Here is a 23956-nt window from a genome sequence, read left to right as displayed (position 1 = left end):
TTCACTGCCCTCTTCCCCAGCGTTCCCAAGGGCTGAGGCTGTGTCCTTGTCTTTTTAATCCTGCAGATGGTTACTGTCTACTCAGGGCATTGGGTGGAGAAGGCTGTTCTGTCCTCCCCTCGTGGGCAAACATTTGCCGAATGCCTAACTCGCTCGTGTCTGCTTCTTCTTTTTCTCTTTCTTAATCCGGGTTTCTCCAGTTAAGTGACTCTTTTCTTTCACACATGTACCCCCACCCCTCCGAGTTAGCCCGGCTCCGCCGCGGCGGGGATTCCAGGCCCACTGTAACCTGGAACCCTGGGGTCCAGGCCTGGCTGGCGAGGCACTGGACAGCTTGCATTTGCTGTTCTGTTTGAAGTGGAGCCGCCACGGGGACCGGCTTGCTGGGGTGGCTTAAAAGCACTGCACATGCTGGAAGGTCACTTTTGCTTTCTCCTTTGTGAGAAAGAGATTGTGATTTGATGCGCTGTCAGCGAGTTGGCATCATCCTGAGACACTGTGCTTTCTCGCAGCCATTATGGAATAATTTATGTAGTCAATTTATGCATATAATTTCATGATTGTGTAAATTTTGGCCATTATACATTAGGCATTCCTATAGTCACTTCTGCCATCTATACTCAGCTCACCTCTCCTGGTGGTTAAAATCTTTGAATCTTTTTTGGAAGAAATAGAAGATAGACTCTTCAAACTCTAAGAAGACCTACTACATTATGTACTGAGCTTGTGCATGAAAAGGAATGACTGGCAGTTTATTTTGCACCTCCTTAATCTGTAATTTTTATAGTCTTTTACTTTCATTTAACCTCTTTCAGGATATTTGGCTAGATTTCTTATTAAGTGTCCTCAGTAAACAAAATTAGGTGGCTAATAATGGATTTATGGCCTTTAGGGGAGAAGTGAGCAAGAGGTATATATTCTGACGGGTATTAAGTATTTTGCTTAAGTACTTTGTTGTTAAAGTTGCAGTATGGCCTTCATAATATATGGTATATTTTAGGTGAAAGTTACACAAGAACTGAAGAACACTCAAGTTGAGCAGATGACAAAACTTCAAGCCAAACATCAAGCAGAATGTGATTTACTTGAAGATATGAGGTAAGGTTATAGTAAATAGTTTGAGAACTTTTATATCTTTGTTTCAAAGAACCATTGAATTACCAAGCCCCAGGAACTGATGATGGAATTTCCTTTTGGATTTCCTGCTTTAAGGCTGTTAGAGCTTTGACTCAGCTAGAAATTATAACTGGAACTAACGCAATACAAACTTTTTTTTTTCCTTTAGTGGCGGGACCTATAACCTATATACTATCATGAAAAAACAAGGATCTTAAAAATTTATTAGTCAAATTATAATCATTAAAGTAGAAATTCTTATTTAAATAATCTTTCCACTGAATTGTAACATTTACTGACCTTAGTGATTTCACAGAGATTTTTAAACTGACACCTCTGGTTAATGGTTAATATCTGGGGGTGAGCCTGTCAACCTCAGATGATTGCACACTAACTAGCACTATTTGTTAGAACATGACAAATATAATTTTCTCTTTGAACATTAAATTTAGTGGGAAATGTGTATCATATTTTTTCATTAAAGTTACCTGTATTCGTAAGCATTGTGAAAATCAGTATCTTTATAGAGGGAAGCATGACTCATTTTATTGAAAGAGACACCACTGTTTTAACAATCCTGTAATACAAATTGACAGCTCAACAAACATATTTTTATAAAGGATGGAAGATAATTTGCATGTTGAAACAGAGTGGCTACAATTCTTTTTTTTTTTTAAGATTTTATTTATGTATTTGACAGAGAGAGAGAGGGAGCACAAGCAGGGGGAGTGGGAGAGGGAGAAGCAGGCTTCCCGCAGAGCAGGGAGCCCCATGTGGGACTCGACCCCAGGAACCTGGGATCATGACCTGAGCCGAAGGCAGACGCTTAACGACTGAGCCACCCAGGCGCCCGAGTGGCTACAATTCTTAATTCCCTTTAGTAACACATTTATCAAATTGGAGTTGGGTCTGTAAGCTCTGTCAGTTGCCTGTTTTCTCCTGTGGTGCATAACCTCATGTTGATTTTGTGAAAAATATGAACTGTGTGTTGTTATAATAAAATTATGTGTTTGGATAGTCGAATTGTTTGGAGCCCAAAGATTTTAATTTAAAGAGTTCCTTTTTTCCTGCCCCATATTTAATTTAGGTACTATTTGTGACTATTTCTACTGTCTACTTGTAACTAGGGCATATATATTTAGTCTTATCCAAAGTTGGAAATACCAAGATCATTGTTTTCTCACCGGGAAGTATTCTATTTTAATTCTGCATTTGTTTCTTTTTGTTTTTCATGTGGCCACAGGGGAATTTTTAGACTTAAATAATTCCTGTGCAAAATACCTGGAACTCTTCATAAGGTTAAAAATGAAAAGTTTTAAACATTTATTAAGTGAAATAAGGTATTTTAGTAGAAATCTCTAAGTGAAGAAAGTAATAAATTTTCAGAAGCAGTTTAGAAAGGCCAAATTAGTGTGTAAGTGAAAATTCCCTGTGGGGTATGGAAGGTCAGTGGTCATTAAGTCCTGTGATTATATCTTCTAAAGACTTCTTGTTTACATTCTTTTCTTTTTTTCCCCTATTGCCTATACCTTGGTACCCGAGCTTATGGTCAAGGATAGGGACACACAGTCACTGCTAAGTTGATATAGGTTGTTCTGCTTCTGTTATTTAGTTGTTTGTATTATTGCCGACCCCATCACATTTCACTTGCGTTATTGCAATAATATCCTAACTGTTGCAGTAGTGTTCTCATATCTCCTACCCCTCAATCTCTTCTTTTAAGTCTGTCTTCCACATTGTCACCAGTTAGCTTTCTTTCCTTTTCTTTTCTTTTTTAAAGATTTTATTTATTTGATCGAGAGAGAGCACACGCAGGAGCACGGGGGAGGAGCTGAGGAAGAGGGAGAAGTAGACTCCTCGTTGAGCAGGGAGTCCGGACTTGATCTCAGGACCCTGAGATCATGACCTGAGCCAAAAGCAGATGCTTCACCGACTGAGCCACCCAGGCGCCCCACCAGTTAGCTTTCTAAAAACATTGTTTATGGGGTGGCTCAGTTGGTGAAGTGGCTGCCTTCGGCTCAGGTCATGATCTCGGGGTCCTGGGATCGAGCCCCACATCGGGCTCCCTGCTCATAGGGGAGCCTGCTTCTCCCTCTCCATCTGCCTGCAGCTCCCCCTGCTTGTGCTCTCTCTCTCACTCTCTCTGTGTCAAATAAATAAAATCTTAAAAAAAAAACATTGTTTATTATATACTGGGTTCTCTATGGCCTTCTAGATAAAGACTACACATCTTGTAGTATATGGCCCTCTGCATCCTAGCCACAAGCTTCCTTTCCTGGTGTAATTACTGCCATTTCATGCTTATTCATCCTTCCTTCTTACTCCCTTTGCCCTGGCCACTCAGGACTTCTAGTTATCTAATTGTGCTCTGTACATTCATGCCTTTATATGTGCCGTTCTCTTTGCCTGCTGATATCCTTCCTCCCACTTTGTCACCTGGCAAATTAATGGTTGCCACTAAGTTTGCAAGTTGTTGTTCACTGTGATCTCAGAGGATTTTGATTTTGCACTTGCTTTTGGCTTCCCCCTTCATGTGAATTCCTTGAAGTCAGGGGGTAAGTCTTAATTCGTTTTTGTGTCTTTGTACCCTTTGTTTAGGCTGGCAGAATTGTTAAATGAATGTAACTGGTTATATTTAAATGCACCTTACTTGTTTTTAGGTGAAATGTTTTATTGCTCTGTTTGTAGGGGGCTAGAGTGGTGTCTGTTTGGCTTGTGTTATACTTTGATTCATGTGGGCACTTTAAGACATACCGTGCTAGGGGCGCTTGGGTGGCTCAGATGGTTAAGCGTCTGCCTTCGGCTCAGGTCATGATCCCAGGGTCCTGGGATCGAGCCCCTCATCGGGCTCCTGGCTCGGCGGGGAGCCTGCTTCTCCCTCTCCCCCTGCTCATGCTCTCTCTCTCTATCTCTGTGTCTCAAATGAATTAAAAAAAAAAAAATCTTTAAAAAAAAAACAACGTACTGTGCTATTTGATGTTGAATATATCTATATTTACATATATATAAATACATAGATTGTTGGTGTTCCAAAATTAGTACATTCTTTATTCGAATGATGTATGTTCTTCTTTTATATTAAATTATTGGAATGAATCCCTTCACTCCTATGTAGTTGTGAGCAGAATACTATATTACCTCCTAAAAGGTGAGTTTAGGTTTCTGATTTTTGTTTTTCAATGATAATATTGAATTGGAAGTTGAAAATTGCATACTCTTGATATTCATAATAACTTTAGTTGCTTGAGGAAGGGGGTAGTCTGGCTTTTCTGGTCTGTCCTAGCAAATAGAACGACATTTAAAAATTCATCAGAAATCTCTGAACTTGAGTTTTTATATGTATTATATTGTAAAAGATCTTGCTTGCTGCTTTTCCTTTTTTTTTTTTTCAAGTAATCTCTACCCCCAATGTGGTACTTGAACTCACAACCTGGAAATCAAGAGTTGCATGCTATAGGGACTGAGCCAGCCAGGTGCCTCTGCTTTTCTTTTTTTGAGGTTCCCATCACCCTCCTCCCCAAAACCCCACAAATAGTAGTCCTTCTCACCGATACCCCAACCAGTATTATGCTCTATTTAAGTTAGTGTGAATTCACTCAAAAAAAGTGCAAATAGCTTCTCTTAAGATAAAGAAATTGTTAGTAGGCAGAGAATAATTTTTATGACTTTAAAAAGAGGGAAAAACTAAAAGACCACAATAATTATTAAGCTGTAAGTAGGAGATGTAATGGGAGATGTAGTGTATTAAGCTGTAAATAAGAGAATTTCATGCTGGGTTATGGCTAGTTTCCACTCCCTTCCCCCCTTTTCATCTTGTGGAATTTTGAAGGGAGGAAACCAATTATGATACAGTATTTTTCCTTTGCTCTCCCCCCCTTCAGTTCGTTTGTTCCAGGGATCTATTTGGAAGCTGGTGTGTTGGGAGTAAAATATGAGAAGGAAAGATAATTCATTTGTTGTTAATCAGGGACATTCCATGCTTTGGGGAGATTTTATACTGAAGTGTTTCCTGTTGACTTTTGCTTAGACAAGCAAACTTTACTTCTTTTTAGTTTATTATTACTATTTTTTCTCTCTTTGCTTTCTTTTTTTTTTTTTTTTTTTTTAAGATTTTTTTTTTTAAAGATTTTATTTATTTATTTGAGAGAGAGAGAATGAGAGAGAGCACATGAGAGGGGGGAGGGGCAGAGGGAGAAGCAGACTCCCTGCTGAGCAGGGAGCCTGATGCGGGACTCGATCCAGGGACTCCAGGATCATGACCTGAGCCGAAGGCAGTCGCTTAACCAACTGAGCCACCCAGGCGCCCTCTCTCTTTGCTTTCTAAGACAACTTATAAGTTTCTAAATACTACAGCCTATGTATTATTTATTAATACTATATATTTAGCATTGTTTATTCTCATGATATACTAAGAGTCAATAAAGAAAGTTCTTTGCAGGAATCCTCAACATAAAGAACTACCTTCTTAGCAGACATTTTTAGGTCATTGTATAACATGGAAAAATCATAGAATTTTAGAGTCTGTTGAACACTGTCATATTTGTCAATGAAAATGGAAACTGAGGCACAGTGAGATGAAGTGAATCATATTGAGAAAAAATGCTAAGCTATTTCTCTAATTTCTAGACTAGTGCACTATTCTGTTTCTCTGTATTATCCAAGCTTTTAATCAAGGAAATCATCATAAGTCCCTTTTCTTGAAACATTTTGCCTATCAAAAAGCACATTTTAACTAATAATTTTTCTTATTTTTTACTTTTCATACATCAAACTGTCAATCAGCTTTGAATCATTATTTTAAAACTACTAACATGAATCCAGACAAAGGCAAAGATACTTGAAACTTTACCTCGGAGAAGCCTGAGTGTATGGTTCCTCACAGATGTTCTGAAAAATGGAAACTGGCTTAAGAAGCACCTGTCCTTTCTTTGTGGACACCTGGAGGTCTAGTGACCTCAAGTGAGGAATTACTGTACTATATGATACCTTCTCTAAACTGTAGGTTTGTGGGACTCATTGGGGATTGGATTCTTGTCTGTTTATGGATACTCTGAGAATTTTTTCATTGTCTCAGAGACTGTTATGTCTAGAAGGGAACCTTAGAAGTAATCTGGTCTAGACTGTTTTTTTTAAGGTTTTATTGAGATACAATTCACATACCATACAATTAACCTATTTAAAGTTTTTTAGTATATTCATAGGATTGTACAACCATCAACACTTTAATTTGAGAACATTTTTGCTTCCCCAAAAAGAAACTCTGTACTTTTTAGCAGTTACTTCCATAATTTTCTCCAGCCTTGAGCAGTTATTTTCTTTCCCTAAAGAAGTGGAATCTGTAAGAATGGAATCATTCAATGTGTGGTCTTCTGTGACTGGCTCTTACTTAGCATAATGTTTTCAAGGTTCATCCATGTTAACAGCATTAGTACTTCATTCCTTTTTATTGCCGAATAATACTCTGCTGGATGGATATACCACCACATTTCATTAACTCACTTATTAGTTGATAGATTTTTGGCTATTATGAATAATGTTCCTTTGAACATTCATGTACAAATTTTTGTGTGGACTTCTGTTTTCATTTATCTTGAGTATAAATCTGGTAGTGGAATTGCGGGGTCATATGGTAACTATGTTTAACTTTTTGAGGAACTTTCAGACTGATTTCCAAAGTGGCTCCATTTTATATTCCCACTAGCAGTCATCTTATGAAGGTTCTAGTTTCTCCACATCATTGCCAATGCTTGTTATTGTCTGTCTTTTGATTATAGCCATCCTAGGGGGTGGGAAGTGGTATCATTGTGGCTTTTATTTGCATTTCTCTAGTAGTCTGTGATATTGAGCATTTTTTCATGTGTTTATTGGCCATTTGTATATCTTTAAATGTCTATTCAGATCTTTTGCCCATTTTTTTTAATCGGGTTATTTGTCTTATTGCATTATAAGAGTTCTTTATGTATATGTATGTGTGTGTATATATATATGTAAGTTATTTGATTTGCACATATATACAGTATTTGCAATATTTTTCCCACTCTGGAAGAATCACCTGAAGTGATTCAGACATGCATTAAATTTTGAGAATTACTGAAGCAGTGGAAAGAATAAGGACTTTGAAGGTAGACCAGAGATTGAAACCCAACTCTGCCACTTATTAATTGTGTAATCTTGGACAAGTTACTAAGGTTCTGTGAGCCTCATATTTCATGTATGTAAAACAGGGTTAACCCTTTTGCTTTTCTGTAAAAGTTAAATGAGATGTGTGAAATGCTGAGCATGGTAGATCTTCAGCATTGGTAGCTGCTATTGTTGGTGGAAATTAGAGCCTGGGAAGAGGGATGTTGTCTTATTCAAGGTAACAGTGGAGGTTTTTGTGTTTCATTAATTCTAAGAAGCACAGTTTTGTTTTGTTTTTTACATTCTTTTGAAATCCAGATACATCTTAGAGTTGCTTTTGGCTTTGATGTAGTTGTCAATGTCTCTTCATGCATAGACTTGAAGAATACGTATTGGCAGGCTTGAAAGAAAATCTCAGAGTTAATGGTTGGAATTACAAATGTTGGGTCACCTGGGCTTTTGATGGCACATAGGATGATATTGTGTGGAAAAATATAGGTATCAATGATTGATTCAAAACAGTGGTTCAGGGGCGCCGGGGTGGCTCAGTTGTTAAGCGTCTGCCTTCAGCTAAGGTCATGGTCCTGGGGTCCTGGGATCGAGCCCCGCATCGGGCTCCCTGCTCGGCAGGAAGCCTGCTTCTCCCTCTCCCTCTGCCTGCCTCTCTGCCTGCTTGTGCTCTCTCTCTCTCTCTCTGTCAAATAAATAAAATCTTTTTTTTTTTTTTAAAGATTTTATTTATTTATTTGAGAGAGAGAATGAGATAGAGAGAGAGAGCATGAGGGGGGGAGGGTCAGAGAGAGAAGCAGACTCCCTGCTGAGCAGGGAGCCCGACGTGGGACTCGATCCCAGGACTCCAGGATCATGACCTGAGCCGAAGGCAGTCGCTTAACCAACTGAGCCACCCAGGCGCCCTCAAATAAATAAAATCTTAAAAAAAAAAAAAAAGTGGTTCAGAAGAGCTTGACTCCTGAGTGTGACCAGTTTATGCATCAGTTTATTTTTTCTTTTTTAAAATTATGCACGAGAGTAATGTATACTAAAAATCTGACTAAGTTTAAAAGCACTCTTTTAATAAGTATAAATAAAAATTGTAATTGATAGGGTATTGTATAAATTTAGTTGGCAGCATTTTTTTCTTAGTGGAACATAATGTGTCTTGGAACCAGTGTCGTTTTTGATATGAAAACTGGAAGTAGCTAATCAGATACTGGACCCAGGTCTTTTTTCATTCATTCAAAAGTTATATTGCTTCTCAGTTCAGTGTTTTTTCCTTTTTTTTTTTTAATTTTAAAATTTATTTTTTTTAGGGGGAGCGAGAGGGAGAAAGAGAATTTTTTTAAGTTTCAGAGGTAGAGTTCAGTCTTATGTAACACCCAGTGCTCATTACATCACATGCCCTCCTTAATGTCCCTCACCCAGTTACCCCCTCCCCCCTTCAGCAACTTTCAGTTTGTTTCCTATGATTAAGAGTCTCTTATGGTTTGGGGAGAGAGAGAATCTTAAGCTGGGCATGGAGCCTGATTCGGGGCTTGATCTCGCAACCCTGAGATAATGATCTGAGCCAAAATCGAGTCGGACACTTAACCAGTTGGGCCACCCAGGTGCCCCTCAATTCAGTATTCTTTCAAATGAGAATTTAAAAGTGATGTAAATCGTAAGGGGAGAATTTTTAAAAATAGGGCTACATGGAAAAAGATCAAGTAGGACCTTACTTAGCATTTCTTTGAATGAGAGGAAATAAAAAAGATTACTTGATTTTAAAATGAAAGGATATCATGGAACTTTAACTAATGAAATGAATTTACATTTTAAATATATATCTGGGTGCCTGGGTGGCTCAGTTGGTTAAGCGACTGCCTTCGGCTCAGGTCATGATCCGGGAGTCCCGGGATCAAGTCCTGCAATGGGCTTCCTGCTCAGCGGGAAGTCTGCTTCTCCCTCTGACTCTCCCCCCTCTCATGCTCATTCTCTGTCTCTCAAATAAATAAATAAATTCTTTTAAAAAAATTAAAAAAAATATATACTTCCACATTATGGTCAGTTCTGGACCACATTATGGTCAGTTCTGGAGGGGAGACTAAGAGTAGGACGTACAAACTAGGCAGAGGAGGAAATAGGGAAATACATTTTGAAAGAATCTGTTAACTAAAACTTTTTGTCACAGACCACTGCTTACTTGAAAGAGTCAGGGTTTTAACGATACCTTTTCCTATTGCTATTTAGTGGTTTATGAGCTCATAAGCCATTGTTCATTGATTCTTATCTGCTCCTAAAATATGAAAATTTGGTTCTGGATGGGATGGCTATTGCAGCCCACTGCAGAAGTTGTTTTATGATTTATAGATTTGAACAGGGGATACTTTGATGAGCCAGATGAAATTAAACTAAGGCTTAGTAATGAAAGTTACCCACCACTTGGGTTAAGAATAGAAGTGTTGGAAGAATTTTTGTGTGCATTTTTTTATTTTGGTCTTTTTAACCATACCCGGGTATATAAATATGAGAGACAATGAAGGTGATCTGTGTGGTAGGGTACCTGTGATACACTAGAACGAGCACTAGCTTAGAATCATACAACCGGGGTATGAATCCTAGTCTTAATCTCTTATTAACTGTGTGACTTTGGCCCTAAATCACCACAGGTCACTTAAACTTCTCTGAGCCTCATGTATCTTATCTGTAAAATGGTAATAATTATAATATCTTATGGGATTATTTTGATAATTAAAACAAAGTAATGCATATAAAAGCTCTCTTGCATAGTGACATAATACATGCTCAGTGAATGCATGTGGATTGTAATTTTAAGTAATTGAGAACATCAGTTCAGAATTAGGGTCTGTGACTTATCCCCTAAAGAGTTAACTTGTGGGTTAAAAATGCAATGAGCCTTAAAGATAAATTGTTCAAGTAATACTAAGAATTTCCTTCACCAAGTTCAGTAGTCCTAGGTACCTTCTATTTTTCTGTGTGTTGGTTATGATTCTTCTCATGATTGCTGGATGGCTTCTGCAACTCTAAGCATGATAATCTTATACAACAACGGTTAGTGGAGGAAGAGGAGGGAAGGGCAGTTTATCTTTAATGCAAATTTTCCTTCCCTTCTTCTCTTTCCTCTGAGAAGACAATTTCTACCAGAAATGATCCCAGTAGACTTTCCCTTATATCTTATGGGCTGACTTTGCTTCATCTGCCTGTGCATGCCTAGTTGCAAAGGAGGCTGGGGATATGATTATATTCTTGGAGAGGTGGTCTTTGCCAGCAAGAAATAACGTATTGATGGCAGTGATATGGCTTTTGCCACATTACTGTTTTGCCCTGTTTGCCACAGGGACCAATTTCTAAGTTACTTCTAGTGTTTCCCATAAAAGTGTAAAAAATGTGTTGGGGTTTAATTGTGCAAGATATAGCTGGAATAAGGAATTCCTTAGAAAACACTTGTATGAAGGAGGGGAAATCGGAGGGGTAGACGAACCATGAGAGACGATGGACTCTGGAAAACAAACTGAGGGTTCTAGAGGGGAGGGGGGTGGGAGGATGGGTTAGCCTGGTGATGGGTATTAAAGAGGGCACGTTCTGCATGGAGCACTGGGTGTTATGCACAAACAATGAATCATGGAACACTACATCTAAAACTAATGATGTAATGTATGGGGATTAACATAACAATAAAAAATTTAAAAAAAAAGAAAAAAGAAAACACTTGTATGCATTCCTACCAACTTCTTTTGAATTCAGTCTTAGGTCAGGAGTAGGTTTTTGTATTTACCGTAGGTAATGGCCCAACAGGCCAGGCCCAACAGGCCTCTTAGTATTCTCCTCTTAGCAATATAGGAGTGGTTAAAAATCTCGCCACTTTTGTTCTTCTGATAATTTAGAGAAATGGTGGCCTAAGGGCCCTCCAGGCAGTTGTGGTTTTGCTGAACTTCTTTTACTTCTCAGGTGAAAGCATTAATAAGTAGTGAAGTGTCTAAACTGAAAGCAGAGAAGGACAAATAAGAGCTAGAATTACTCCTAGCTGAATAATTTGCCCCTTAATAATTGAGGATTGGCAATTCGGTCTTGGAAATATAAAGTACTTGAGGAGGCCTGTGGTGGTAAGTTGATGTTTTTCTTTGTAAATTTTTTGAATGTTCATTTGAATTTCACAGATCCCATTCTGTTTTATTGGTGTCAGTCCTCAGGAATGATCTGATGCATAAGCAGGAGTTAGTTTCTAAGTCTGGTTTGTGCTGTCCATTCTTCAGTGACTAATTTGGGAACTAGGCACAGAAACTTGTAACCCTGTCTTTTGTTCCATTGCTGCAGATTTCCTGTCATGTGTTGGTCCGGACTGACTTAATAGAACCTTAGCTGATAGTTTTAGTTCATCTTATTTTGTCTTCACAGTATTCCTTTGTCATGCTTTATTTTAACATTCCATTTGATCCTTTTTTTTTTGGCATTCACATGTCTTGTCATCTGGATGTTTTCTGTTTTGTGAACTTTGACATATTCCCGATTCAAAAAGAAAATGTTATTTCTGGTGTTAGGAAAAATGTTACCATGTCTGTGGTTCCACAGGAAACAATTGGGAGCATATATTCCTTGATTATATTTTAGTGGTATTTGTTTTTCCCTCTTTGGTGGTTGGAGAATGGGGGCGAGAGGCAGAGACTTTTTATTATATACCTTTTTTTTATGTTTTGCATTTGTAGGTAAAATTGACTACTCTGAAGACTAAAATTAAATGATTCGGTATTGCTAAACATTTGGCTTTTAATTAATTTTTAGTGAAGTTATTTTTATATTATTTTTATATTTACAGACTGCGGTTTATTTCTAATATGTACAAATATTAAGAATACTTGATTTATAAACTTCTTTTCTTAAAATGATGGATCTTCAGCTGATTATAGTTCATAGTTGGAGAAACAGGCTCTGGGTACTACTGTGTTTCTTTCTTTCTGCATTGTGGAATTTTTTTATTCTGAAACAAGTACACGTATTAGGTGGTTAGATTCCTGTCCAGCCTCAAATTTTATTTTAGCTAAATTTATCCAAAGGTTCTACATTATAGTCATATTTTAAAATATTTTAAATAATATTTAAAAAATATAGTCATATTTTATAATGTTATTTCTGTGGTAAAATGTATTTTGCATTATAAGCCAACTTCTTCCCTGGGGGAATTGTTTTCTGTTTTACTATAGAGGTATTTATGTAATAGTTTCCTTAGCTATATTGAGCAAATTGAGTATTTTTTAGTACTGCCCTTTCTTCTCTTGCATTTTTAGCTGTACCTCTTTCTATTTTTCAAGTGGCTGTTCTAGGTGTTACACCATGCATCTTTATCACAGTATACTTAGAGTTAATATTATAGCGTCCACCTAAGACGCTTACAAGCAGTCGAATTCTAATTACTTCGTCCCAGACTTGGTGCTGCATACTTTATAAACTTCGTAATACGATGTTAGTTTTACTTTAAACTCAGTTAACTTTTGAAGAGATTAAGATATAGAAAAAAGTCTTATTTTTACCAATTTTGACTTTTCTTTCCTTACCCAGACCAGTACATAGGTTTGAGTTTCCGTCTGGTATCATTTCCTTTGGGCTGAAGAACTTCCTTCAGCGTTTCTAGTGAGTTTTGGTGACAGTTCTCTTAGCTTTCACTTGTCTGAAAATGTCTTTATTTTACCCTCATTTATGGAAGATAATTTTTGCAGGATATTGAATTCTAGGTTGACAGTTGGGCCACTCCATTGTCTTTTGGCTTTTATTGTTTCTGATGAGAAGTTACCTATTATTTATATACTTGTTCTCTTCTCTGTAATGTGCCCTTTTTTCCTCATTGATAGCGTCTTTCCTCTTTATCTTTGTTTTTTTGCAGTTTGAGTGTGATGTGACTAATGTGGTATCTTTGTAATTATCCTGCTGGCTGTTCACTGAGCTTTTTGGATCCATAGGTCATATTTTTAACAAACCTGGGAAATTTGGGGCCGTTACTTATTTCTTCAAATATTTTTTTCTGCTCCATTTTCTCTTCTTTCCTTTTTTGGGTTCCAACGATTTGCATATGTTAAACTGTTTGATAATAACCCGTGTTTTTCAGAGTGGATAGTTTCTCTTGATTTGTTTTCTGGCTCATTGGCCCTTCTGTAATTAAAAAAAAATTTTTTTTAAAGACTTATTCATTTATTAGAGAGAGAGAGAATATGAGCAGGGGGAGGGTCAGAGGGAAAGGGAGAGAGAATCCTCAAGGAGACTCCCCACCAAGCGCAGAGCTGATGTGGGGCTCAATCCCAGAACCCAGAGACCATGACCGGAGCTGAAATCAAGAGTTGGATGCCTAACTGACTGAGCCACGCAGGTGCCCCTGTAATTTTTTTTTTTTTTAAGATTTTATTTTTATGTAATCTCTACACCCAACATGAGGCTCGAACTCACAACCCCAAGATCAAGAGTCACATGCTCTACTGACTGAGCCAGCCAGGTACCCCCCTTCTGTAATTTTCAGTATACTTTTAAGCCTATCTAGTGAAATTTTCATTTTTGATACTGTACCTCTAAGTGCTGGAACATATTTATAATTGCCTTTTTAAAGTTCTTGCCTATTGTTTCCAACATTAGAGTCTTCTTGTGGTCTGTTTCTATTGGCTGCTTCTGGCCCCCCCGGCCCCCCCCCCCGATTATGGGTCACACTTTCCTGCTTATTTGCAAATCTAGTAATTTTTGAGTATTTGGACTTTGTGGGTGGCACGTTATAAGAAGTTTCAATTATGTTGTCTTTCTTTAAAGAGTGCTGAATTTTGGCGTTTCCACTGAAAGCCTGAGTGCCCAGGGTGTGCAGAAATGTCTCCACTCTGGCTGAACTGGAATTCTGATGTCTCCCAGCAGTGTGCTGCTTCTATCTGTTTAGCTCTCAGGCCTGCAGCAGTGATTCTTCTAGGCCGCATGGAGTCTCACCCTGGCTTATGTGTAGCCTGGTACTCTCAGCCAAAGGTGCCCAAGGAACCCCCATGCAGATTTCTGGGGTCACCCCTTCGGCATTGTTGCTTGCTCTCCAGTATCCTGTCCTATAAAGTCTTGCCACTCCGCTAGCCCAGAACTCTGATTTCTCAATTCATGAGACTGTCATGCTTGGCTTAGGCTTCAGTTCCCTGTGATGCAGTTGGGAAAGTGTCCCAGGCAGAAAGCTGGAGCAGATGTGGTATACCGGTACTGCCAGTTGTTTTACTCCTGAAAATAGTAGAGTCATAGATTTTGTCTAGTTTTATAGATGCTACCCAAGGAGGACTAGTCTGGTATCAGTTACTCATCATGGCTAGAAAAAGAAGTCCATTTCACAGATGTATTGGAGGACTAGTCTGGTATCAGTTACTCATCATGGCTAGAAAAAGAAGTCCATTTCACAGATGTATTGGAGGAAGATATTTAACTGTCTTTAAATACGTAAGTAAGATTACGTATTTATACATATATAATATCTATATACCCCTAATTGATCCTCTGCTTTTAGATGTGTGAGTTTGGATATTCAATATATAAATGTATTCTGTAGCACAGGAATTTAACAGCGTTATTAAGATACAATTCTTAAACCATGTAATTCACTCATGTAAAGTGTATAATCAAGTGGCTTTTAGTATATTCAAAGTTGTACATCCATTGCCACAATCCATTTTAGGACATTTTCATTACCACAAAAAGAAACCTCACACCCCTTAGCCATTACCCTTCCTCTTATCCCCATTTGCCCAGCCCTAGGCAACCACTAATCTGCTTTCCATAGATTTACTTGTTTTGGACATTTTATATAAATGGAATCATACAATATTTGGTCTGTTGCACCTGGCTTCTTTCACTTAGCATAATGTTTTCAAGATTCATCTATGTTGTAACATCAGTACTTCATTCCTTTTTATTGCTAAATAATATTCCATTATTTGGATATACCACATATTATTAATCCATTCATCAGTTGATGGACATTTGAGTAGTTTCACTGTGGCTATTACGAATAACACTTTTATGAACATTCATGTACAGGTTTTTTTCACGGACATGTGTTTTCATTTCTCTTGACTATATGCCTAGGAATGGAACTGCTAAATAATATGTTAACTCTATGTTTTTTCAAGGAACTGCCAGACTGTTTTTCAAAGGGACTATACCATTGTACATTCTCACTAGCAATCTGTGAGGGTTCTGCTTTCTCCACATCCTTGTCAACACTTGTTGCTGAACATTAATTATATATAAAAGCCTCCCAGCAGTTATGCATTCTGTAATTATTATTATTATTATTCCTATTTTATAGATGAGTGAGGCACAGAGTGGTTAAGTGACTTGCCAAGGATCAGAACTAAGAAATGGAAGAATTGGGTTTGAACCTAGGTGTATGCCTGACTTTAAAATTTAAGTTTTTTCTCTCATTGAAAATTGTTTCTAAAGGTATTTGATAATAGCAGATGAAATCAACTGAAATTTTCCTAGTATTTCCAAGCATATTTTCTCAGCCTTTATTAGATCTTGGTAGGAATCCATGGAACATAGGACCATCATTTCCCTGGTTTTATAGCTAGACTCAGTTTTCTTGAAAGTAGAAGACAGATGTTTCACTTGGGATTATTTTTAAAAATTGGGGGCACACTATTTTCAGTGCCCACCATTTCCAGACATTGTGGATGGAGTATGGTATCTTGTTTCAAGAACTACTACTTAGAATAGATGCCAAAGAAGAGGTGTAAGATTCAATGCCTTGAACAGCTTTTAGTCTAGCTGATATAGTATAGGAGTGGAAGAAGATACATGGTCTGGAGTTTCATGTGTTTTCAGATCCAGGCTTGTTGAAGGATTGTGTGAAACACTGAACTTCTAGGTAATCTCTTGGCTGTTCTGATAATTATATATGGGGTTTAGGTTATATTTTGAGATACTTCCATAGTCAGAAATGCCTTGTTTGTCTTTTTTTGATATAAGTTAAGATCAGGCAGTTTTGTGGTGATTGAGTGAGGAATACAAAGTTTCTGAATAGCTAAAGTCTTGCTATCCAGCAAGGTTTTTTTTTTCTGGCCACCTAGTTATGTTTATTTTTAACTTTTTGGAGTGTACCTAAAATAAAATATACTCCACAAATAGCTTAGAATCAGCTTATTTTGGGTGAATGAAAATACTTTATATTAGTTAGTAAACTCACTTTAATAAAAAAGAATTATTCTTTACACGTTTGAAACCAGTAAGTTATAAAAGTTATTGAAATGCTTCTACCTAGAAAATAAATTGCTGTTAACCAATTACATTGGCTAATATTTTGTACAGGTGTACAGATGAGGACAGTCAGTCACATAATAATCCTAAATTTACTTTCAGAAACATAACAGATTTTTATAAAAAATATAAAAGAATAATAGCAATAAATTATAATAATTTATTAAAATTTTTAAAATGGTTTTGACAATGCATGTTTTGTTAATGTGTCTTTTGTCATTAATTTAGATCTAGTGTTGATATATTGGTATACATGTATTAAAATTAAGTCTTCAAACCTCCTGTGTGTTATGCATCAGTAACATTTTAAGGAAGGAGAAAGCAAGAAAAAAGACCTTAGTGTTTATTTTTATGTAACTCTGCCAGGCAGAAGGCTGTGAAAGTTTTATGATGTATCTTTTAAATGTACAGTGTAATTCAAGGATAAGGAATAATAGGTCTCTTGCAGTAAAATGTTTAAAGATAGATAATGTAATAAAAAATTATTTGTTAACCTTTATATGCATTCTATAGAAATAGCAAAAATTTTCATTTGATTAAAATGTTTGATGTTTTCTGCCAGGATCTCAAAGGAATGTGTATTCCACTTTAATAAAAGATTATCTGATTAATAAATGTCTCCAACTCTTTTCCTGGCAAAGAAAACTTGGGATCTTAAATTGGGCCTTAAACATGATATATCATAGATGAAAACATTTTAAAGTCATGGTGTTCAGAGGTGAACTTGATTACAGATCTGATAAGATGATTTTGGCAACTTGATGAATATTGACTAATCTTAATGGAAAGTAATTTTTTTACTTGAAAATACAGTTTTAGTTGGGGGTTTTAACCTCTTCTTCCCCAGGTCTTTTTGTGTGTATGTGTGCCATGATATCAATACTTTTGAAAAATGAAGGACATAGTCATCTTCTTTTGTCATGCAATTTTTACTAACTTGACGTAAATACTACTTAAAGGATGTTATGATAAAAAGCTTTGGAAGATGTCTTGTGACTCTCTTCATCTTAGGTCCTATTCATAACAAACTTGACTTCAATTTCTTTGTGATAAAATTATCTCTTTTCAGGTAATTGAGTTTGAAGACATTATTTCTCTTTATTTATAGCATATCAAGAGCTGAAAGGCAAAGAAGTTTAAAGATGCTCAATAAAAATAACTCAGTTGGGGCGCCTGGGTGGCTCAGTTGGTTAAGCGACTGCCTTCGGCTCAGGTCATGATCCTGGAGTCCCAGGATCGAGTCCCGCATCGGGCTCCCTGCTCAGCGGGGAGTCTGCTTCTCCCTCTGACCCTCCCCCCTCTCATGCTCTGTCTCTCATTCTCTCTCTCTCAAATATATAAATAAAATCTTTAAAAAAAAAAAAATAACTCAGTTGGTCAACACATGTAACTAGAGAAAAAGCAGCTCTGTTTAGACCACATTTGATCAGTCTTGAGAGGAGATGCTCCCCAACCTCTGTGATGTTGAGAAGTGGGGTGTGAGGGGGAAGGATGGTTATGTGATGAGGAATATCATAGGGCTTTTTTGGATTCCTGAATATTGCCATCACAGTGTGATAACATTATCTTCTTTGAAATATTTTGAATTCTCAGAATTAAACATAGCTTAAATTAAGGGAAGGTGCCAATAATGCACTGTATAAGGAAGAGAGCACTTTATAACATTATGGATGCTTAGGTCCTACTCTTAAGATTCAGAGTTGGTAGATTTGGGGAGTGCATATGTGCATATGCATTTTTAAAAGCGTAGTTGGTGATTCTCATTTGTAAGTAAGGATGAGAACTGCTGTTCTAGGATAGGAGTTATCACTCTTGTTTAATATGCATTTCAGATTTTTTTTCCTGAACTGAGGCTTCCCATGAAATATTTCCTTAGCTAACAGATACTGCAGGAGAGGTGGATTCCCAAGATGTATAAAATTATCAATCGGATAATCAACCTTGAATAATTGAGAGTGGATTCTTTGTAGGTTGAAAATGTCAGTGAAATAATTTTTCAAGTTTATTTTACTTTTTTTTTTTTTTAAGATTTTATTTATTTATTTGACAGAGAGAGAGACAGCAAGAGAGGGAACACAAGCAGGGGGAGTGGGAGAGGGAGAAGCAGGCCTCCTGCTGAGCAGGGAGCCCGATGTGAGGCTCGATCCCAGGACTCTGGGATCGTGACCTGAGCCGAAGGCAGACGCCTAGCGACTGAGCCACCCAGATGCCCCTCAAGTTTATTTTACTTTTATTTTTTTATTTTTTTTTTTTTTAAAGATTTTATTTATTTATTTAAGACAGAGAGAATGAGAGAGAGAGAGCACATGAGAGGGGGGAGGGTCAGAGGGTGAAGCAGGCTCCCTGCCGAGCAGGGAGCCCGATGCGGGACTCGATCCAGGGACTCCAGGATCATGACCTGAGCCGAAGGCAGTCGCTTAACCAACTGAGCCACCCAGGCGCCCTGTTTTACTTTTAATGCAATTGTACTGGATGAATGAGGGTGGTGGTTTGACTTGTTATTAGTTGTTTTTCTCCCTTATATGTGTATATAATTTAAAAAACTATATATATAGATACATAAATTGATTTAATTGTTTTTGTTGGGATAAGGAAGGATGAGTAGTTTTATAATTCTCTGATTCTCAAACTGTTCTGTGGACTAGTAGTATCAGTATTAACTGGGAATATGTTGGAAGTGCAATTTCTCAGGCTTTATCCCAAACCTACTGAATCACAAATTCTGGGAGTGGGACCTACCAGTCTGTGATTCAACAAGTTCTTTTAAGTAATTCTTATGTATGTTAAAGCTTGAGGACCACTGTTACAAATTATAATAATTATTATTTACAGAGGTGTTTTATTTTTTACTTACCCAGTACTTAACTAATCCATTGTTCAATATTTGTTTCCAAAATTTTAATCGTGTGTGTGTATGTGTGTGTGTGTGTGTGTGTGTGTGTGTGTCTACATCTTCCCCTCTAGACTGTGTGCTTTTTCAGAGCTACACTTTTATCTTTGTATATTTCATAGCGTGATACATAGATGCTGAAGGAGTATTTATTACCAAATAAGACATTGTTAACCAAATCAGTTTTTAATAAATTTTAAAATACAGAATCCACTGTTGTTAAACTCAAGTTTTATTTTCCTTTGTTTACCTAACAAAGTTTCCTTTGTTTAGCATAGCATAGTGGTTGATGTTCTTATTCACATCTTTGTGTAGTTATGTAACTATCTTTTTAGGATAGATTTCTAGTAGAGTTAGTTGATGGGTCAAACATTATATACTGTTTAAATGGTTGTTTATGGGCGCCTGAGTGGCTCAGTTGGTTAAGTGTCCACCTTTGGCTCAGGTCATGATCCCGAGATCCTGATATTGAGCCCTGCATCGGGCTTTCTGCTTAGCAGAGGAGTCTGCTTCTCCCTCTCCCTCTGCCCCTGCTCGTGTGTGCTCTCTCTCTCTCGCTCACTCTCTCTCTCAAATAAATAAAATATTTAAAAAATTAAAAAAAATAAATTGTCGTTTATACTTGCTGTCATATTGCATACCCTGCCCTGTCTAGGTACTTATTTCCAGACATGGCCACAGCATGTGATATCATTATTCTAATAATGTTCTTATATTAGGCTTTCTAATAAGCAAAACAGTCTTATTGTTTGAATCTGGATTTCTGTGGTAATTAGCAGGGTTGGATTTTTTCATGTTTGATACTTTACATTATTTTACATATTTTGTTAATCATCTGTCTTCATCCATTTGGGCTGCTATAACATTTCCACAGGCTGGGTAGCTATAAACAATAGAAAGTTCTTGCTCCTAGTTCTGGAAGCCGAGACATCCTAAGATCAAGGTGGTGCCAGCATGATCGTGTTCTCTCTTGAGGGCCCTTTTCCTGGTTCTCACATGGCTGAAGGGCTTAGGGATGTCTCTGGAGCCTCTTTTATACGGGCACTGATTCCACTTATGAGGGTTCTACACTAGCACCTTGCAAAAGCCCCACCTACTAATACCATCACATTGGACATTGAAAATTCCAGTGTATGAATTTTGGAAGGACAGAAGCACTCAGCCAATAGCATGTCCTCAGTTGAATTTTCTATTTGAATATTGAGAGTTTTTTATATTTTAGGCTGTTTGCTTTATTTCAAATACTTCCCCTTCCCCTCAGCTTGTTTGTTTTTCATTTTGCTTTTTTTTAACCTAAACATTTAATATCTAGCTTGGTATATACTTACAAGACATATGTAAAAAATCTTTTTTTCCCAAAGGTTTCATTTATTTATTTGTCAGATTGAGAGCGAGAGCACACAAGCAGGGGGAGCAGCAGGCAGAGGGAGAAGCAGGCTCCCCACTGAGCAGGGATCCCGATGTGGGACTCGATCCTAGGACCCTGGGATCATGACCTGGGCAGACGCTTAACTGACTGCTTAACCGACTGAGCCACCCAGGCGTCCCGACATGTAAAAAAATCTAATGATACTGAAAATTGAAATTAAAGCAGTAAAATATTCTAGGAAAAAAAAATATTTTTAAGTAGGCCCCATGCCCAGCGTGGAGCCCAATGTGGGGCTTGAACTCAATGACCCTGAGATGAAGACCTGAGCTGAGATCAAGAGCGACTGAGCCACCCAGTTGCTCCTAGAAAATACTTTTAGGGGCGCCTGGGCGGCTTAGTCGTTAAGTGTCTGCCTTCGGCTCAGGTCATGATCCCAGGGTCCTGGGATCGAGCCCCGCATCGGGCTCCCTGTTCCGCAGGAAGCCTGCTTCTCCCTCTCCCACTCTCCCTGCTGTGTTCCCTCTCTCGCTGTTTCTTTCTCTGTCAAATAAATAAATAAAATCTTAAAAAAAAAAAGAGAAAATACTTTTAGAAAGAGAAATGATACTCCATTATTTGATGAAGTAGAATTGAAGTCTATTTGTTAATAGAGATAAAGATACTTAAAGTTAAATGTAATAATCCACCTGGAAGATCACAATAAGCATGAAGATTTATTCACCTGGTAACATAAAAGAGTACAGATTAAACAATTATAAGGAAAAACTGATAGATTTGTAGTTATGGTGGGAGATTTTCACATCAAGCAAATAAAAATTAAAAATATTACAAGATTTGAATTTCATAATTAATAAGCTTAATTATATACATAAATAATTCTATATTTAATATAGGGACTATACATTCTTTTCAGTTACAAAACTGGATTGCGTAATTATTTATAAAGGAAGTCTCAACAAATTCCACAGAAATGATACCATACCTTTTATGTAGTAAATACATGGTTAAGAGAGGGCTCAGGAGCCAAATTCTGGTTCTGCCCTACCTGTATGACCTAGATGGTCATCTGACTCTTGTGCTCTCTAATCTGTAAAATGAAAGTGGTAATAGCATGCTCCTCAGAGTTGTTGTGAGGGTTAGAGTTCAGATCGGTGCCTTGCCACATGGTAAGGGCTCAGTAAGTTTTCAGTCATCATTATTATATTCTCTGATCACAATGCAGTGAGAATAGAAATCAGTAATAAAGAGATAAACACTGACCCCCAAATAAAAGATAAAACCTTTACATATACTATTCAGTAATGAAAAGGAGTGAATTATGGATACACATGACAATGTGGATGAAGGAAACATTCTGAGTAAAAGAAACCACATAAAAAAGAGTACATACTATATGATTTTATTTACATTAAGTATTAGAACAGGCAAAACTAATGTATGGAGGAAAAGAAATCAATACAGTGGTTAACTCTGCAGATTAAGGGAGGGAATTGACCAGGAAGGGGTATGAAGGAACTTTCTGGGACGGTGCTGTCATTCTATCTTGATAGGCGTTTGGATTACACAGGTGTGTATGTTTGTCAGAACTCTCTCCCTGTCTGTATATATACACACACACACACACATATGTATATATAAAACTTGTGTATTTTATTATATATGTATGTTTTATATAAAAAGACTAAGCAAATTGTTATTGCAAAAACTTGGGAACAACTTAAAGTGCTTTTTAGGAGGATGGATGGATAAATGAGTAGTGGTATAGATATGATGAAGTATAATGCAGCAATTGAAAGAAATACATCTCTTGGGTAGATCTCACAGTCTTAATGTTCACTGGAAAAACCAAGTTGCAGAATGACAAAATACTGTGTACTGTTGATAGAAACCTATATATTTAAAGTATAAAAACTTGAGTAGGAAGGACATGGTATTGGTTGCCTCTGAGAAGAGAAGGGAGGTACAATAATAGAACCGGTGGACCTTAGTGTATTGTGCAGTTACATTTCTCTGAAATACGTCTGAAGCAAATAAGATGTAAGTTTAACATTTGTAGTAACTACATGGATGTTTGTTTATATTCTTAGCTGTACTTTTATGTGAAAATATGTTCATAGAAAGTTAAAATCACTCTGTAGTCCTGCCATCCAGAGATGATCACTGTTAAATGTATGTTGCTTTCTTATTGTATTTTAAAAAGTAGTATTTGGAGATACCAGATGAGTAAGCTTTACTCTCAGTTTTCATATTTGCTTTATTAGTTTTACATAACATTTGTAAAGCAAATACTTAAAGTGAACTTCTTAGACTTAAATCAGGTGTGTATTTGAATATAAAAAGTTTCAATTTTAGAGAAATATTACAAAGCACTCTTTTTTTAAAGATTTTATTTATTTGAGAGAGAGAGAGCACAAGCAGGGGGAGTGGGAGAGGAAGAAGCAGGCTCCCGGCTGAGCAGGGAGCGCTATGTGGGGCTCGATCCCAGGACCCTGGGATCATGACCTGAGCTGAAGGCAGACACTTAACTGACTAAGCCACCCAGGCACCCCTACAAAGCACTTTTAAGAATACAGATTTTCCAGTAAATAGTAATAGAGATATGAACTAGGCTGTAAGAAGTTCAGTGTTCTGGATATCCAGTGGTAGTTCTTAAATTTTCCACAGTATTCATTTATAAATAAATATGTTAAGTAACCCTGTAGGATATGATTCTTCTATTTCTGTCAAAATGTTAAGTTCTTAGGCAATGTTATGATTGGAATTGTGGTATTCTAGCCACCAGTTTTATAATTCTGCAGAAATTCTGTAACTTCTTATAGCTGTTTCGGTCATTGTACTTAAGGATTCTTTAACAAGGGGAATGGGGATTTAAGAGCCTAACTGGAGGAAATTCTTGCTTCATTTTATTTTTGATGTCCTCCTTCCCCCACCCCCCCAGGTCCAGTAAGGGAAATTTCAAAATTCTGTAAAATTCTTTTTGGCCTCAGTTAACTTTTTCTGTGAATCAAAGGTTTTCTTTACATGATTTCTAAAGTTTATCTCAGTTCTCTGATTTTATGATTCCTAAGTAATTACGGAAATCTTTGGATGCAAGTACTAGCTTTTAGAGAGTCCTGTGAAGATTGAGGCTTTACTTTCTTTTTTTACTTTTTTTACTTTACTAAAGTCACCCAGCTGACTTTACAGGTACTGGTTTTACCAGATACCTT

General features: G+C 37.1%; 1 protein-coding gene across 3 annotated transcripts in view; it reads left to right on the top strand.

Annotated features, from left to right (window-relative positions):
- The window catches only part of FCHSD2 (FCH and double SH3 domains 2), a 303487-nt gene that overhangs the window by 1176 nt on the left and 278355 nt on the right, over positions 1-23956 (top strand). For all 3 annotated transcript variants that reach the window (XM_078058511.1, XM_036119468.2, XM_036119470.2), the window contains exon 2: positions 1001-1098. In XM_078058511.1, the coding sequence (XP_077914637.1) occupies positions 1001-1098 (98 nt within the window). The remainder of the gene's footprint in view (positions 1-1000; positions 1099-23956) is intronic.

The sequence above is a fragment of the Halichoerus grypus genome, chromosome 11, assembly GCF_964656455.1.
Source record: "Halichoerus grypus chromosome 11, mHalGry1.hap1.1, whole genome shotgun sequence".
Classification (NCBI taxonomy): Eukaryota; Metazoa; Chordata; class Mammalia; order Carnivora; family Phocidae; genus Halichoerus; species Halichoerus grypus.
This window is presented reverse-complemented; position numbering and strand designations above follow the sequence as displayed.